Source organism: Cololabis saira, chromosome 3 (genome assembly GCF_033807715.1).
Source record: "Cololabis saira isolate AMF1-May2022 chromosome 3, fColSai1.1, whole genome shotgun sequence".
NCBI classification, from domain to species: Eukaryota; Metazoa; Chordata; class Actinopteri; order Beloniformes; family Belonidae; genus Cololabis; species Cololabis saira.
Genome location: NC_084589.1, coordinates 4,654,080 through 4,672,884, shown reverse-complemented (window position 1 = coordinate 4,672,884; position 18,805 = coordinate 4,654,080). Strand labels below are relative to the sequence as shown.

The window sequence follows — 18,805 nt, the reverse complement described above, 5'->3', positions numbered from 1 at the left end:
TACTGACAAAACCTGGTGAATATTGGATTACAACTAACACCATGCCAAAATCCTTTGTTTAATCCTTTGAAATAGCGGCTAACCAAAAGTCAACAGTTTCTTTAGTGAAGCAAGAATACATAGGAGAGGAGGCGGAGTTCCCACTCTATTCAAGGACAGCTTCCAATGCAAGAAAATGTCTTATGGTCAATTTGATTCCTTTGAATATGTTGCCATTCAGTTAAAATCCCCCTGTCGAGCAATCTTAGTGACCATTTACAGACCCCCCAAATATGATGCAGGGTTTTTTGATGAGTTTGCCAAACTACTGTCAATTATGTGCATGGATTTTGATTGTGTTGTTTTAGTCGGTGATTTTAACATTCATGTTGATAATCCCAAAGATGGATGTGCTAAGGAACTTTTAAATATTCTGGATAACTTTGGGCTTTCCCAGCATGTCAAAGATTCAACGCATAACCGAGGACATGTTCAAGATGTAATTATTTCCAAGGGTCCTCATATCTCAGAGGTTGTGGTGAACGATGTTGCTCTGTCTGATCACTACTGTGTATTGTTTAAAATGACCACTGTTGCCAATCCTATGAAAGGTGAAGCAGAGGTAATCAGAAAGCGTTATATAAATGATAACACCTGTGCATTATTCACCCAGGGTTTTACACCATCACAAACCCATTCCTCAGTTCTAGTTGATGACCTTGTTAACAGTTTCAGTTCCAATGTTATGACGGTTATTGATTCTATCGCCCCAATTAAGACCAAAGTTCTGTCCGGGAGGAAAAAGTCACCCAGGAGAAACACCACACTGGTTAAAGCACAGAGAAGGATATGTAGACAAGCAGAACGCAGGTGGCGCAAAAACAAACTCCAGGTATATTACGACATTTATAAAGAGAGTCTTCGCAACTATAACCAGAAACTGAAGAATGCAAGGCAATCGTATTTTTCAGAGATTATCGATAGAAACCGTAATAATGCTCGCACACTGTTTTCTGTGGTAGACAGACTGACAAACCGCACAGCCTCAATCCCCCCTGAACTGCTGTCTGAAAAGGCATGTAATTACTTGGCTGCCCTTTTCACAAACAAAATATTACAGATAAGACAAGGAATGTGCAGCTCCAAGCCAGGAATGATAACACTCCGGCCTTGCCGTCCTCTAGTAAAGCTGGGACAGTTCTGCCCCTTAGATTATCAATTCAATTCAATTTCAATTCAATTCATATTTTATTTCGAGCAATGAACATAACATAAATGACCTGCGTGCAACATAAAATTAAACAAATACCTTTTATCAGGTTTATCAGGTGCAGGTTCAAAATACAAATTAATTCGTCAACACTCGAAAGGGAGTGGGAAGAAGAAAACTTATTTAATCCCACCCCTGTTTCTCATTAACAACTTGACAGATCTTTTTTTTAAGGCTTCCTCCTGTCTCAGCATTTGAACCAAAAAAAATGAAAAAAAGACCTATATGAAATTATAAACGAAATGCAGATGCATTTCATGGCCACAATGCGTGCAAATCCAGGAACAATGTATATAGTAATATTTATAGTTAACCGTTAACTTATATTTATAATAAACCGTTAACTTATATTTATAATAAATACCAGCAATGGTAAGAGTAACAATACCAGAAGGTAATGGACATGGACATATAGTACATACATACACGTCAGTGATGGTCAGAACAACAGTACCAGTAGGTAATGGACAATACAAACTTACTAAATGAGGAACAACAATTACACAAACATTTCAAGACCGAAGTTGATTAAACAAAGTGTTACCACCCGCTCTCTTTATAATTTGACCGGACCATGTGTTTATATAGCAATTTAAATCTGTGAATGTTTTGGCATTGCTTGTGTTGGATATCCAGCCTGTTCCAAAGTCTCACACCACATACAGACACACAAAAACTTTTACGAGTAGTTCGAACTTTAGGTATTTTAAAATCACCACATCCTCTCAAATTATAAGTTCTCTCTTGAACTGTGAAAAAGTCTTGTATGTTACTTGGTAGTAATTTGTTGAATGCTTTAAATAGGATTATTGACGTATAATATTTTACAAGATCATGGAATTTTAATAGTTTTGACTGAATGAACAAAATATGAGTGTGTTCTAGAAATCCAACCTTGTGAATAATTCGCACTGCTCGTTTTTGTAATGTGACTAATGGATTAATTGTGCATTGGTAACTGTTTCCCCAAACTTCAACACAATACGTGAAGTATGGGAGTACCAAGGAGCAGTACAAAGTACGGAGTGCATTTAAATCAAGTAGAGATTTCACTTTGTTTATAATTGAAAGGCTTTTGGAGATTTTTGTTTTTATGTGTCTGATGTGGGCTTTCCATGATAATTTACGATCTATTATAACTCCTAAAAATGTATTGTCATCTACATTTTCAATATGGACACCTTCAATCATTATCTGTAGTTGTGAATTGGTTATAGAATTTCCAAACATCATTGCCTTAGTCTTATTTAAGTTTAATGATAATTTATTACTATCCATCCACTTCTTCAATTTATTTAATTCCTCATTTACAGTGTTTACAAGTTCATTATAATTATCACTACTAAAGAATATGTTGGTGTCATCTGCAAAGAGTATTAGTTTTAGCGATTGAGATACATTGAATATGTCATTAATATAAACATTGAACAGTTTTGGTCCCAAAACAGACCCCTGGGGGACACCACAAGAAATGCCAAGATGTTTTGATGTATACTGCCCCATTTTAACACATTGTTCCCTTCCTGTTAAATAGCTTCTTAACCACTCCCCTGTAACCCCCTAATACCATATAATTCAAGTTTGTTGAATAGGATTGAGTGATTGATTGTGTCGAAGGCTTTTTTAAAATCAATAAAAATTCCAACAGCATGTTTTTTTTGGTCCAGTGCGTTAGTGATTTCTTCTATTGCTTCAATTATTGCCATTGAGGTGGTTGTTTTTTTTTCTAAATCCATATTGACCCTGATTGATTATCTGGTATTTGTCAAGAAACTTTTCTAGTCGGGAGTTAAAGAGTTTTTCTAAGATTTTGGAAAATTGTGGTAGTAGGGATATTGGTCTGTAATTTTTATAGTTGTGTTTACTCTCATTTTTATATAATGGAATTACTTTTGCAATTTTCATTTTATTTGGGAAACGACCAGATTGAAATGATAAATTACAGATATGGGTTAGAGGTTTTACAATGTTATTTATTACTTTTTTTACAATATCATATCAATATCATGACAGTCAGTGGATAATTTACTTTTACATTTTTGAACAGTGTTTGTCACTTCCTGCTCATCTGTTGCTGAGAGAAAAAATGAGTATGGGTTCTTTATGATAGTTTGCTTATATTGATTAATTCCCTGATCTGGAATTTCACCAGCCAGCTCCGGGCCAACATTCACAAAAAAACTATTAAAACTATTAACTATATTGTCCATGTTTTGATTCACACCATTCCTATCAATAAACATTCAGGATATATTGCCTTAGTAGATCCTTGTTTAATTAGGTTGTTCAGTATATCCCAAGTTCCTTTTATATTATTTTTATTTTCATGTAATAATTTTTTATAATATAGCTTTTTGCTAGTTCTTATTATATCTGTTAGTTTATTTTTGTAGATCTTATATCTTTGTTCTGCTTCTTTAGTTTTTACCTTAAGGAAAATTTTATAAAGATTATTTTTCTTTTTACAAGCATTTATTATTCCTTTAGTGAACCAAGGACTTTTTATTTTATTTTTCTTTATATAGCATTCTTTAGCCGGGCAGTGTGTGTTATACAGAGATGTGAATATGTCTAAAAAATGTCCATACGCACTGTCCACCTCCGATGCTGTGTAGACTGTACTCCAATCCTGGAACATTAAACTATTGTTAAAGGCATTGATGGTTTCTTCGGTTCTTATTCGTTTATGGATAACTTTCATGTCATCTCTGGTTTTCTTCACATCACAGTCAAACAGAATAAACACAGGTAAGTGGTCAGTGATGTCACATATAAACAGGCCACTGGTGGTTAGATTTCCCATGATGTTGGTATAGATGTTATCGATAATTGTGGCACTGTGAGATGTTATTCTGCTTGGCTTAGTTATTGTTGGATAAAGGGACATACTATACATTGTGTCCAAGTAGTCATCTATAATTTTTAGTTTAGTTGGATAAGTCAATATTAAAATCACCACAGATAATTAATGTTTTTTGTTTTACAGTGGAAAATAATTTCTCCATCCATTCACTAAAACATTCAATATTTGAACCAGGTGATCGATATATACAGCTTATGATGATATTTTTCTTATTATTATTATGAATTTCTACAGTTAAACATTCCATTGTATCATCTATTGCACATGTCATATCTTTTAGAACCATACATTTGATTGATTTATGGATATATAAAGCAACCCCACCCCCCATTTTCTTTTCTCTATTCATATAGCTTAATTCATAACCATCGAGAGAAAACTCAATACCTTTATCAATATTAAACCACGTTTCTGTAATAGCAATGATACTAAATGGATGAGAGAATTGTTGTAGATACTGTTTGATAGAATAGAAGTTTTTATACATACTTCTGCTATTAAAATGTATTATTGATAGTTTTCCCAGTGTATTGATATTGTTTGCATACTGCTCTTGTGTGAAATAGTTACAATTATTGTTGATGGAAGAGAAAAAGTTATTATCAGGATCAATATCTGTGTTAAAGTCTATTGTGTTGTGCTCCTTGTATTCGAAAGTTGCCAGTTCCATTTGTTTCTGGTGAAGAGTTCTCTGTAGCGTGTACATATCATTGTTGTTCCTTGGTGTAGTCTGTGTGTTGTGCATGTTGGAAATATAGAGTCATGTTACCTTAATTCCGTTGGTATCAATACTTGTCGAGTTCGTTAATATCCCTCACCACCAACACTTTTGCTTCCCCTGGAGTGCCGTTCAGTTTGATGAATATCTTGCAGCTTGTTACCCAGGTGTGTTGGATCTTGTGTTGCTTCTTGAGTTGTCTTGATTTTTTTGCGATGTCAGCATTTTTTTTGGTTAAGTGATCATTCATGAACACATCCGTTCCTTTCAGTTTGCGTCCTTGTTTCAAAAGTGCCATCTTATTTTTCCGGTTGACAAATCTCATTATCACGGCTGGTGGCCTCTCGTTCCTCGTGGGCAGTGGATGACATGCCTCAATGTGCTCCGGGTCCATCTCTATCCCCTTGCTTAGGAGGTAGGATGCCACCTGTTGCTCCACTGAGCTCGTCTCTTGCTCGCTGGGCTCCCTGTTGTCCGTGGCCACCGCACGCGCATACGAGCGTGGCTTGATCTTGATGCCGGTGATGACCACATCATTCATGCGGGAGTATTGCTCCAGCTCGTCCACTCGCCGCTCCAATTCCCAGATGCGCCGGTCCTTCTCCGCATTCTGGAGGCGCAGTTGTTTTACCTCCTCCAGTAGCTCCAGAAGTTGCTTCTGCTGCACTCTGACAGCAGTCATGTCCTCGGTTAAGCAGCAGCAGGTTATACAACCCTAGCGGAAACAGTTTCAAAATTCTGACAGCAGTCATGTCCTCGGTTAAGGAGTTGAGAGAAGTTTTTATTTCATCAAACTCCTCCGGTGTCTGGCTTTTTTTCGGTGGCATTCTGGTGTTCACACGGAGTCATCCAGCAGCCGGCTGCTCAGCCAGCAGCAGGTTATACAACCCTAGCGGAAACAGTTTCAAAATTAAAGCCCACAACATGCTGTCTTGATATTCTGCCTTCAAACTTTTTTAAAACAGTTTTTAACTGCATAGCTACGGATGTATTGCAGATAATAAATACTCTTCAAACAGGCCAGTTTCCCCAGGCCTTGAAAACTGCAGTAATAAAACCTCTTCTAAAGAAATCAAATCTGGATGCTACAACACTTAGTAACTATAGGCCAATATCAAATCTGCTATTTTTGGGGAAAATCATTGAAAAGGTCGTTTTCCAACAAATCCATGCTTTTATGATGCAAAACAACGTCTTTAATGCATTTCAGTCTGGATTTCGGCCACACCACAGCACTGAGACTGTACTCATCAAAGTCCTAAATGATATTCATCTGAATAATGATCCAGGCAAATCCTCTGTTCTGGTATTATTGGATCGCAGTGCTGCATTTGACACAGTTGATCATAACATTCTTCTCAGAAGACTGGAAAAGTGGGTGGGACTTACCGGCACTGTGCTTCAATGGTTCAAATCTTACTTGCAAGATAGGGCCTTTTTTGTGTCAATTGGAAACCATGAGTCTAATGGCGCTTTTCCACTAGTACTTACTCAGCCCGACTCGGCTCATCATGCCTCTACCCGCCTCTACCCGTTTTGTCCCCGTTTGTTTTTCCACAGCCAGGTGAGAAGTGCGCAGGTTGGGGTGAAGCTGCTGTGACGTACTCGATTGCGCAACCGCTTTGTTCATGTCGGCGCTAATCAGAAATCAGCTGGAGCCGCGAGTGGCCCGTCTACATCCCTTTTTTAATTCTCTCGTCGGCCACCAGGTTTATGAACATCTGCACCTCAGAGTTGGATCACCAAACAGACGTTTTGCGCTTTATAATAAAATCCCTGTGAGCCACGAGTCGCTCTCGCGCTGACTCCCGCTTCCTGATTCAAACGTCTGACGGCCCGCCCCCCGACGTCATCAGTGATGACGTCAGATATTGTGCCGGCTCAGCCCGGTTAGAACCTCGGCAGAATGGTTACAGAAAAAGTATCGGCTTGGCGCGGCTCGGCCCGCCTTTGCCCGTAGTGGAAAAGCGCAAGACGGGGGCGTGGCGGGTAGAAGCGAACTGAGGTGGTACTAGTGGAAAAGGGCCATAAGAGAACCGAGATCACATGTGGGGTTCCTCAAGGGTTCATTCTTGGACCGCTTCTATTCAACATCTATATGCTACCCCTAGCTCAGATTATGGAACATCACAACATTTCCTACCAATACTTATGCCGATGACACACAGCTCTATATTTCAGTGTCACAACATGACTACAGTCCCCTAATCTCATTGAGTAACTGTATTCACCAAATCAATGAGTGGATGTGCCAGAATTTTCTCCAGCTAAATGCATAAAAGACAGAGGTGATCATTTTTGGCCCTAAAAATGAAAGGGAAAAGATCCTCGCTCACCTTGGCTCCATGTCATTGACAGCTACAAATCAAGCCAGAAATCTTGGTGTAATTATTGACTCAGACCTGAACTTAAATAGCCATCTAAAGTTTATCACTAAATCTGCCAACTACCACCTAAAAAACATTGCTAAAATTAAGGGGATTCTCTCTAAACAAGACATGGAAAAACATATTCATGCATTCATTTTCAGTAGGTTGGATTATTGCAATGGCATCTTTACAGGCCTTGACAAGAAATCTATCATGCAGCTGCAGCTGATCCAGAACGCTGCCGCCAGAGTCCTTACAAACACCAGGAAACTGGACTACATTACACCAGTCATGAAATCACTAGTCATGTACTCTGCCGGCACCGTTTATGGTGTGGGTGGGGAGCTGTTGACCTCGACTGGGGACATCGTCGGACGGTGGAAGGAATACTTGGAGGATCTCCTCAACCCGACTGACATGCCTTCCACTGAGGAAGCAGAGAGTGGGGACTCTGGGGCGTGCTCATCCATCACCCAAGCTGAGGTCACTGAGGTAGTTCGTAAGCTCCTCAGTGGCAGGGCCCCGGGGGTGGATGAGATTCGCCCTGAGAATCAGCACCTCCAAGACCGAGGCCATGGTTCTCCACCGGGAAAGGGTGGCGTGCCTTCTCCGGGTGGGTGGAGAAGTCCTGCCTCAGGTGGAGGAGTTCAATTATCTCGGGGTCTTGTTCACGAGTGAGGGAACGATGGAGCGTGAGATTGACAGACGGATTGGTGCAGCGTCCGCAGTTATGCGGTCGATGTACCGGACCGTCGGGGTGAAGAAGGAGCAGAGTCGAAAGGCGAAGCTCTCGATTTACTGGTCAATCTACGCACCTACCCTCACCTATGGTCATGAACTTTGGGTAGTGACCGAAAGGACAAGATCGCGGATACAAGCGGCCAAGATGAGTTTCCTCCGCAGGGTGGCTGGACGCTCCCTTAGAGATAGGGTGAGGAGTTCGGTCACCCGGGAGGAGCTCGGAGTCGAGCCGCTACTCCTTCACATTGAGAGGAGTCAGCTGAGGTGGCTTTGGCATCTGTATCGGATGCCTCCTGGACGCCTCCCTAGGGAGGTGTTCCAGGCATGTCCCACTGGGAGGAGACCCCGGGGAAGACCCAGGACACGCTGGAGAGACTATGTCTCTCGGCTGGCCTGGGAATGCCTCGGACTCCCCTCGGAGGAGCTGGAGGAAGTGTCTGGGGTGAGGGAAGTCTGCTGAGGCTGCTGCCCCCGCGACCCGGGAACGGATAAGCGGCGGACGATGGAGGGATGGATGGATGGATCTGCTGAATGAGCTGGTAGTCAAAGCTAACTTTGATTGACATAGGGTGGGGGCCTGTTCCTGTCGACTTCCCGAGCAACACGCAGTCTGAAGAAAAAGAGGCTTTAAAACTGCTCTTCATAATCTCCCTGGTATAATTCCGATATCCACAGGTTCGCACACCCCTTGTGGCGGCTCTGCCTATAGACCTCCATGAGCTGACCTCACTCATCAATAGAGCTAAGTCAACCACATGTATGTTAGACCCCATCCCGACTCAACTATTCAAAAATATTTTTTCTCTTATTGGTGCAACAATACTGGACCAAATCAACCTATCCCTAAATGTAGGATATGTACCACAGGTTTTCAAAGTTGCAGTAATTAAACCTTTACTTAAAAAACCTTCTCTTGACCCAGACACCTTAGCTTATTATAGACCAGTCAGGGTTTAGAATGCATCATAGCACAGAGACAGCACTGGTTCGAGTCACGAATGACCTTCTTATGGCCTCAGATAAGGGATTAGTATCCATACTGGTTCTACTGGACCTCAGCGCTGCTTTTGACACTGTAGATCATGGTATTTTACTGCACAGGTTAGAGCATGTTGTTGGGATTAAAGGGACAGCTCTACGCTGGTTTAAATCATATCTATCTGACAGGCTCCAGTTTGTTCATGTACATGAAGTTTCTTCAGAACAGTCAAGGGTCTGTTATGGTGTTCCACAGGGTTCAGTGCTAGGGCCAATCTTGTTCAGTTTATACATGCAGCCATTGGGAAGTATAATCCAGAATCACGGCATACACTTTCATTCATTACAGGCATTTCTTAGGGACATCAAGGACTGGATGTCCGGAAATTTCTTGGTTCTAAATTCAGATAAAACAGAAGTTATCATTCTTGGTCCAGAGCTTCTTAGGAAGGGATTAGATGGTGTTGCGATGGCTTCCAGTGCAACTGTGAGAAACCTTGGTGTTGTTTTCGATCAGGATTTGTCGTTTAAACCATGTTAATCAGGTTTGTAAAATAGCGTTTTTCCATCTCCGTAATATTGCAAAGATTAGGAAAATCCTCTCGCAGAGTGATGCAGAAAAACTAGTTCATGCGTTTGTATCTTCTAAACTAGATTACTGTAATGTGTTATTAGCAGGATGTCCAAGTAACTTGCTGAATAGGCTCCAGCTGATCCAAAATGCAGCAGCACGAGTGCTGACAGGAATCAGCAGGAGAGACCACATCTCTCCAGTGTTAGCGTCGCTCCATTGGTTACCCGTAAAATTCAGAATCCAATTTAAAATTTTATTACTTGCGTATAAAGCCCAAAACGCCCAAAGAAGACCTGATAGTGCCTTATGTTCCTGGCAGAGCTCTCCGTTCTCAGAGTGAAGGTTTACTCATAGTTCCTGGAGTATAGAAATGTAGATTTGGAGGGCGGGCATTCTGCTATCAGGCACCATTACTATGGAACCAACTTCCAATCTGGGTTAAGGAGGCTGACACCACCTCCACCTTTAAAACTAAACTTAAAACCTTTCTGTTTAGTAAAGCCTATAGTTAGTGTTTAGTAAACCTCTAGCTGGTGTTGGTAAATATCTAGGTAGTGTAATCTCTAGTGTGTCGTTTCTTGTGCTGCCCCCCCCCTTTTCTTCGTTTTTTTTTCTCTTTTGTACATGGTGCAGCATCCTCTGCCGGTGACGAAGAGCATCTCTGAATGCACAACACCTGCAGCGTGGTAGTGAGAGGGGCAGTGTAACGGCCCGGGCAGGCGGGGGAGAAATTTGTCCGTCAAGACTCCTCTCCCTGGCCCTGCCCCTTCTCAACCTTTCCCCAACCCTGCACCTAACCTGGGGCTTGCTGATTGGGTCAGAGCTTCGGGAGCTGCATGCTGGCCTGCGGTCCCCACCCCCGGTCATCCACCTGCCTGCTGTGCTGTTGATGTCCCCGACCCCCAGTCTGGCCCTCGGCAGGAGGGTCCCCCCTTATGAGCCTGGTCCTGCTAAAGGTTTCTTCCCTCCTAAAGAGGAGCTTTTCCTTGCCACTGTTTTTACCTGCCATTGTTTATGTAATAATTGCTCTGGGGTCATGTTCTGGGTCTCTGGAAAGTGTCTAGAGACAACCTTTGTTGTATTAGACGCTATATAAATAAAATTGAATTGAATTGAATTGATTCATACTAAAAGTGCACGTAAACCCAAAAGCCGAAAATGGCGGGTGCAAAAAAAATCTGGATTTATAAAACCGTGTGCATGCACACTTGCACGCAATGTTCGCTTTATAAATCACAGTCCAGCTGGAAGGTTGCGCAGGTGAATTCGCCTCATATCCCGCCCTCTACACGCCCACTTCATACCATAAATGGGCAATGCAAACTACATGATGACTGTATTTGCTAAATGAGCCTGCTGAGCAGGCGCAGCGGCTACCTGCAGCCTGTTTCTGCTGCGCGTCAGGATGAATGAGACGTGTCGAGCCACCGTGCCACTAAATTTCACAGAGATTGAGATGGAGATGTTGTGGAAGAGGTGGAGGCAGGAAAACCACATTATTTGGTGGTCACAGTAATGGCATCACTAACAAAAATAAAGTGAGTGAGTTGCCTGCCAGAATCTGATTTCTTGCCACGGGAGCGCGCACAGCAGCCCGTTGAGCGATAGCGCTGAAACGTCCGATTTTCAGATTATGAAGCTCAAGAATGAGATCAAATCCTATTTAGGTAGAAACAACCTTTCATTAACTGTATTTGGCCTTTAATCAATTTTTGGCAGGTAAAAAAGACCCATTTTCAGGGGAGAAATCAGATTCTGGCAGGCAATCACTTTTTGGAACGAGACCTGTATGGCGTGTCCTGCACTGCGGACACGCCGTGCAGGTAGGAATGATTTGACAGATGAAAATACCCCGTCAGATCACGTTTCCACATAGACCACGCTTCCACATAGACATCAACATTTATCTATGTGGAAGCGTGATCTGACAGGGTATTTTCATCTGTCAAATCATCCTACCTACCAATATCTATGTGGAAGCGTGATTTGACGTTTTTTTTCATCCGCCAAAGCGTCGTACACATAGATCTATGTGAAGCACTTTCTGACATCCTGCTGTTAAATCGTCTATTTGCATGAAAAAGCATTTGAAAAAAAAGAAACTGAGATAAAAGAAACGGGGATCATACAGTAGTATTTTCTGCCGAGGTAGGACACCTCGGCAGAACACCGGCTTGGGTGTACATGGATCTATAAGTCTGATATGTGATGACATTAAGGGCCTGATTAACTAAAGGTTTGCGTGTGTAAAAACGTGTGCAAACTTGACATCATCCGCAAACCACAGTGCAAGCTGATCTACTAACAGCGTGCAAAGAGGACTGCGCCTCTCAAATGCGCAAAATAGCACACGCTATTCATTTAGTACTTTTGCCCTGATGAATAATCAATATGGGGCGTACCCGCCAGAAATCGCTAAATACTGGGAGGGGAAAATGCAAATTGGTCCATTTACCACGCGCAATGAGATTTACCAAGCCTGAAAGTTTTTGCGGGGATTGTGATTGCGTCTGTATTTAATACGTTCGAAAGGAAGGTGCTAATCTCCACATGCAAAAGGAGAAATATTTTATTTGAATGTTAAATCGAGTATTATTCAGCAAAAGGTTGCCACAGGAGGCACATTCATTTTTTTATTTGTGATAATAAATAAATCACGTGTTTTCATGGAGAAAAAAGTGTTTCTCATTGTACGCCTATACTTGTTCTGCAGTTGTCATACCCCGGTCCGGTGTCGTGCCGTATTCAGCACCCCTGCCGTGAAAAGCACCCCCTCGTCTGACAAAAATGATATTCTCATTCCGTGTCACGTTCTGTTTAGCGTCCAGTTTTGTGTTAATGATTCATGTTTAAATGCGCTCATGGTTTCCACAATAGTCATACTTTTCCCACAATCACAGTCACAGATGTCATTAATTAATAGCCTGCTTACTGTGTTGTCTTCCATAATATTTGTAAATATATATAATATAAACTCCTAAGTATGTTTTTGTACAGTTTGTGTGAGTGTGTATATATAAATATATTGAAGTGTCAGTGTGTTGTTTTTTTTCTTGGTCTACTTATCATTGAATATACGAGGGGGTGCTTTTCACGGCAGGGGTGCTGAATACGGCACAACAATTTGCCTCTTCCACTAATATCTCTAACTCCAACTCGTCAAATTTCATTTTGCGCTTGCGACTATATCCTGCTTTCCATCCAGACTCTCCATGGCGCAAAGTTTGCGCCGCAAACCGTAAGACGCGCAACACCTCATTTAAATACTGCTGTTTGCACCTATTATCAATTGCGCATGCAATCTTAGTTGATCACCCGCAAAACACACAACAACAGCACGCGCAAACTTTTTCAGTGCACACGCAATCTAGTACTCTTTATTTAGGATCTTAGTAAATCGGGCCCTAAGAGTATGACATGAATCTGGCTTCATTTCACCACCTCACCGCCTGCGTCACCAGTTCCCCATATCTTCAAAATGTTTGTGCGCGAGGGTCAGGGTTGGCGTAGAGATACACACATTTTTCGGTTTGTTTTTTCTTTTAAAATCCCAACCTTTGCGTAGAAGGTGGCGTGCACATCTTTCAAGCCCTGTTTTGTGCGCAAGGAAGCTTTATAAATGAGGCCCCTGGTCATTATAATTCAGTTATAGTGAACCAGACTGAATGACCCATGGACTAATGATGGATAAGAAATGTATTTTTCATAGGAATATAGCTGCATAATAACTGGATATAAAAAGACTGTATTTAATTGTAATGTATTGACTCTTTTTGTAAAGTGGCCTTTTTATGACACAATGCAAATGAAAATGTTGGGCTCAGCCCATGTGAAAATATGATGATGAATTCATGACATGTGCGATCGGAGGAACATTACATTGTCATCAAATTCCAGTGAAAGCCAGACCCGGCCTCCTTCCTGAAAGCAGAGTTTATGGCCCTGCTGCTATCTTCTCGCTCAGGCCAATTTATAACCCTTGCGGCCGGAGACTATAAAAGATGAGCAGCCACCTGATGCTCTCTCGGCTTTTTTTCGTTTCTCAGCTTTTTCCGTTTTTCCGTTGCCACTCCTCATTTTTTGGCATCAGGCCAAAACTTGGAGTTTAGCTCCAAGTTTTCTTTTTCTTTTTCTTTTTCATTTTCACTTTTTCATCTGCCCGGCCTTTTTGCCTGCTGGCAGAGGTGCAATTGTTCCTAGCCTGACTCCCGCATCCAACCAGCGCAGCATCTGCCCCGGGCACCCTGCCAGCCGACTCCGTGGGCGCCACCGTGGTAGAAAGGTCTTTCCCGGAGCATCCCGACATCGGGGCCCGGCGCCCACCGCCACAAAGGGCCACTGGAGACCGTCAAGCGCTGGTAATAAGGGTCGCCGGTCCTGCAATCCTGCCTGTGTTCCTTTTCCCTCAGAGTCGGACGGGGCGAGACGGAGTCCCCCCCCCGGGTGCGCGCAAGGAGCGTTATACTGCACCAACGGGCTGGACGCAACCCCCCTCCTCCTCCTCCTCAAACAGAGCGGCTGCTCTCTCACCTGCTGCAAATTAAGAGGCAAATTAGTGTCTGGGCAGACTTAGTAAAGTTTATTTCGGTTGTTTTGATCCTGTTTATTGAGTTTATACATTGTGTGACGTATTAATTGTACTGTACGCCTGTTTACGTGAGCTTTCACCGCCGAGTGATCAGACCGCGGCTCCCGACTGTATCTCGGAGCGGGTGGGGTTCACTCCCGACCCGGTTCTCGAGTGGGACCTGCGGCCGATCTACCGAACCGGCCGTTAGAGCTCACAAACCCCCTTTTGGGTCCCCCCGGCTGCGGTGTGACCACCTGCAGCCGTGCATCTGTGTGACGCGTCGGAGATCCTGCAGGCACGCTGGTGCGACGTCCAAGCGCGCTCCGCTGACCCGCTCCTCCGCCCCCCCTCTCTTCACTAAACCCGGTTGCGCGTCAGATCCACATGGTGTTTCACCGTTGTTTTATCCATGGTCTGCGGCGCTTTCCGTCATATTTTCCCTCATGGCTGCACTGCCGTGATCCGCCTTCCGGGAGGCGTGTTCACGTAGCGCGACGTAGCACGCCCTCCGGGCTACGTGCTCACGTACCGCGGCGTGACCCGCCCCCAGACCGCGTGACGCGCAGCGTACGCTGCTCTGACGCACACACGCACACACACACACACACACACCCACACACACACACACACACACACACACACACACACACACACACACACACACACACACACACACACACACACACACCAGTCTCCACCCGGAGGATCCGAAGAACCCCTCCTTTTTCCTTTATGATTTTGTGTCTCTATTTGTGTAATTGAAATATCAGAATTTATTCGAAGTGTTGTTTACCAACTGTTTGACACTAGTGTGAATAAATTTCTGATTGCAAAAAGTCGTCTCTGTTTATTCTGTGCATGTCTGCCGCCAAGGCTGGGTGACGAAGTGTGTGTTCGGATCTCACTCCTTCAATTAATAACTGGGTATAGTAATTACTTTGAGACTGATATTCTGCTGTTAAGTTATCATTTCCCTGGATTAAGGCCCCAGGGTGGTGCCCCGAGGATTTTATTTATCATATTGGTCATTCAATTTGATAAATAGTCGACTTTAATAATAATAATAATAATGACTTGGATTTATATAGCGCCCTTCTAGGCACCCAGAGCGCTTTTACAGAAATCATTATTCATCCATACACATTCTCACCGGTGGTGGTAAGCTACATTTGTAGCCACAGCTGCCCTGGGGCAGACTGACGGAAGCGTGGTTGCCATATCGCGCCTAACGGCCCCTCCGACCACCACCAACATTCATACACATTCAAACACATTCACACGGGGCAAGGTGGGTAAGGTGTCTTGCCCAAGAACACTACGACAGCAAACTGGGACAGAGTGGGATTCGAACCGCCGACCTTCCGATCATTGGACGACCCGCTCTACCACCTGAGCTACTGCCGCCCCATATTAACTATTAATAATTCTTTAACAGAATTATAATAAGCCTTCGATAACTGATCAGCTTAGCTACCCGAGTTGCACAACAAAAATAACACTACATAAAAATGGATTAAATATTGAACTGTATGCATTGTTTATTTTACCAAGTGCATACATTTTCTTCATAACAAAGGATTGTCTATAATATACAAACTATTTGGTGTAACAGTTTGTGATCAACGGTTATAAATGATCTCCACAAGGACCTCTGTTTTCACAGGCACATCTCCTGCTTCTTACACCAACTGTTGTATTTATTGAATTCCATGATGCAATGAGCAAGAAAGTACTGCTAGCACCCCAGCAGTTTCCTACTAAATTAGTCTGGGAGTGTGGCAACTAAGCGTATGCACACATTAACATAACAAATAAAGTATATTACTGTGTTTACTACAATATGCACTTAATGCACAGATAGGACAAAAAGGAATACTGGAAAAAAGTGCCATTTCATGAATTACAGGAAAAAACAAGACGTGTAGTGCAGGGTAATTTCTGGACTCGGTTGGATTAACATAACATTTATTATATGTAACATATAATCAGTGTGACCATACACTGATGGGATTAGAGGCTTCGCAGGAACTGAAGTCTGACATGTTTCAGTGGCAATAAGGATCAACAGCATTTGATTATGGTGATAAGGTGGTTAATTGGTTATCACTGTCACTTGACTTTAGGAATGATTTGACTTGTGAACAAATCATTGCAGGACTTGTTTGTGTTGAAAATGTAGCATGCATGAACGCAGGTTACTTGGAATGGAATTGCATGTAGCATTGCTGTTCATCTTCTTGTCTCTGTCAGACTAGTGACAGCCTTATGGGCTTTCATTAATTCATGTTCCAGAGAGCAGGGAGAGGGCCTTTTTTACAGTTTTGGAGAAAAATATGTATTATCACTTGGGTTGTGAAAGTTCATGGGTATTAATTCAAATGCAAATTGTGTTTAGGGCCATGATTTTTTTCAACAGGAGACTAACACTCATCACGTTCCAGGAAATAAGACCCATGGGCCAACCTGAAGCTAAGAAGCTGTATTATGGATATAAAATACAATACAGGAAACATTGGTTACATGATGTATTGGTTTTCTGAAGAGCAGTTTTGAAGCCGTTTTTTTTTCCATAGACTGCAAAACAATACAAAAAAAGAAAAGAAAGAAAGAAGAATACTTTTTCCTGGTATGGGAACCCCACAATGTGTGAATGTAAATGTATATGAAAAACTGCTTAAAAATAGAAAATATTTCTGACACAGAATAATGTCCAATTAAAATTGGACATTATTCTGTGTCAGAAATATTCAGATCAACATCAGCTGTTGCTTTTGCACCAAGGTTTGCCCTGTCCAGGCTTTCAGGATGTGTTTTTAACAACAATCATTGGATGGATGGATGGATGGATGGATGGATGGATGGATGGATGGATGGATGGATGGATGGAGGGATGGATGGATGGATGGATGGATGGATGGATGGATGGATGGATGGATGGATGGATTTTTAACAAAAAAAGGACTATAACTCCAGATAGAGAGCCAAATCTTGTTACCACTTTGGTCCACTTTACATACAATACATGTGTCTATGCAAAATCCATGAGTAAATCAAGTTTGAATGCAATGCAATACATTCATAAATGATTAGGGGCATGGAGTTTTGAGTGCCGCCTGGCACAGCCAGTTGTTGACTTGTCACCACTTTTGCCCTTAAGCACTGCATTGACTTTTACTAACAGACCACTGTAACTGGGTGTGGGTTTGCCTGCAGCATCACAGGACAGAGCTTAGCTAAGAACAGGAAGCTTGTTGTAACCAAGCAATGGCTAAATGCAGCAGTTAATTCTGATTTTTCACTGAAACAACATTTGAAACAGAAGGTCCTGTATTCATTAGTAAATCCTCAGCTCCTCGTGAATTGGCTGAAAAAGCTAGGAGCCACAGTGGATAATTTCAGGATCCTTGGAAGTGGAAGTCTGCTGGCACCTGCAATAGGCCAGTAGCAGAGGCCTGACAGGTCAAGTTCTGGCACCAGTTAGTTTCCAAATTTTGATGTTTGGACTGATTTGATTGGAATGTACAGTATTACCAATTATATTTACATCTTAGCAGTAGCTACTGTATGTAACCCAACCCAAAATGTGTGACTTTGACTTAAGGTAAGTGTATTCCAACTGGCTTCTCAGGCTTGTTCGTTCCAGCCATTTGCAACATGGTACCATGTAGTATGATTGATAGCTTTATATATTGCAATACAAAGCCTTACATTACCTTGAAGAAGGTCATGGTAGAGCCGCCCTCTACTACTCCATACTGAATCTTCGTCTGTTTGGCCAGATCGTCAGCAGAGTCAATGGGTGACTCCATCCTCTCCACAGTGAGGAAGGCTGCCAGGTTTGCCGTGTAGGAGGAGATAATGATGAGTGTGAAAAACCACCAGATTCCTCCTACAATTCTGGTAGAGAGGGCTTTTGGCATGAGCTCAGACCCTGAATTAGAGGAGGAAAAGAGAGGGGCAAGGATGGAAACAGGATTAGACTGGAGATAGGGCAAAACCCGATAGTATCCTGGTGCATCTGCTGCCTGGATCTCTCACACAGATGCTAAGGTATAGAGTGGACAGAGTGGGCCACACAATGACCATTGATATTTAGTTTTCCATTTGTGATTGGTTAATTCATTTCCTGCCTTCATGGGGCTGTCGTCTTTTGCAACTAAAGCATTTTTCCAATCAGTTCTCTTTAAAGTCAGCCTACTCTCAGGGTAATGACTGAATTTGAGGTCAAATATAAATGGCACATATTCATTGTGTTGTGTAGTGCTGAAGACTTCCTTGAGCTAAACAGTTTTTAACAGTATTTTTATTTTAAATAAAAAAAGATGCAAGATTTTAATAAAATTTAGCTTTTCTTATTTGTCGTATCTCTGGTCCCCTCAAAGATAAATGTTTTACAGTTGATTTGCAATGAAAAATAGAATAGAAAAGAAAAAAAAATTGAATGCGGACGTTTGTAAACGTTAATGAAATCTGTGATAATGTATTTGATGAAGGGAACCTTATGAAGTAAAACAAGTTTCTTTTGCTGCCATTAACAAATGTTTAACAATGGATTTTGAGTTCTACATAAAGTGTTAGTGTTTTCTTTTTTTCACAATATCTGTTGCTTTATTTTCAATGCCTGATTGTGAAAGTGACTGCTTTTTAATGCAGAATATATGCAGAACATTAATGAGGGAGCAAGAGTGGGGGAATGAGGTTTTTTTCTGGTGAAAAAAGATTAACCTGGGAAATGTAATAGCT

The 18,805-nt window shown here is 42.2% G+C and overlaps 1 protein-coding gene across 1 annotated transcript in view; it reads right to left on the bottom strand.

The window, feature by feature from the left end:
* grik2 (glutamate receptor, ionotropic, kainate 2) overlaps nucleotides 1-18,805 on the bottom strand; it is a 540,292-nt gene that overhangs the window by 104,689 nt on the left and 416,798 nt on the right. The window contains exon 14 of the mRNA XM_061715437.1: nucleotides 17,776-17,993. Within this exon, the coding sequence (XP_061571421.1) occupies nucleotides 17,776-17,993 (218 nt within the window). The remainder of the gene's footprint in view (nucleotides 1-17,775; nucleotides 17,994-18,805) is intronic.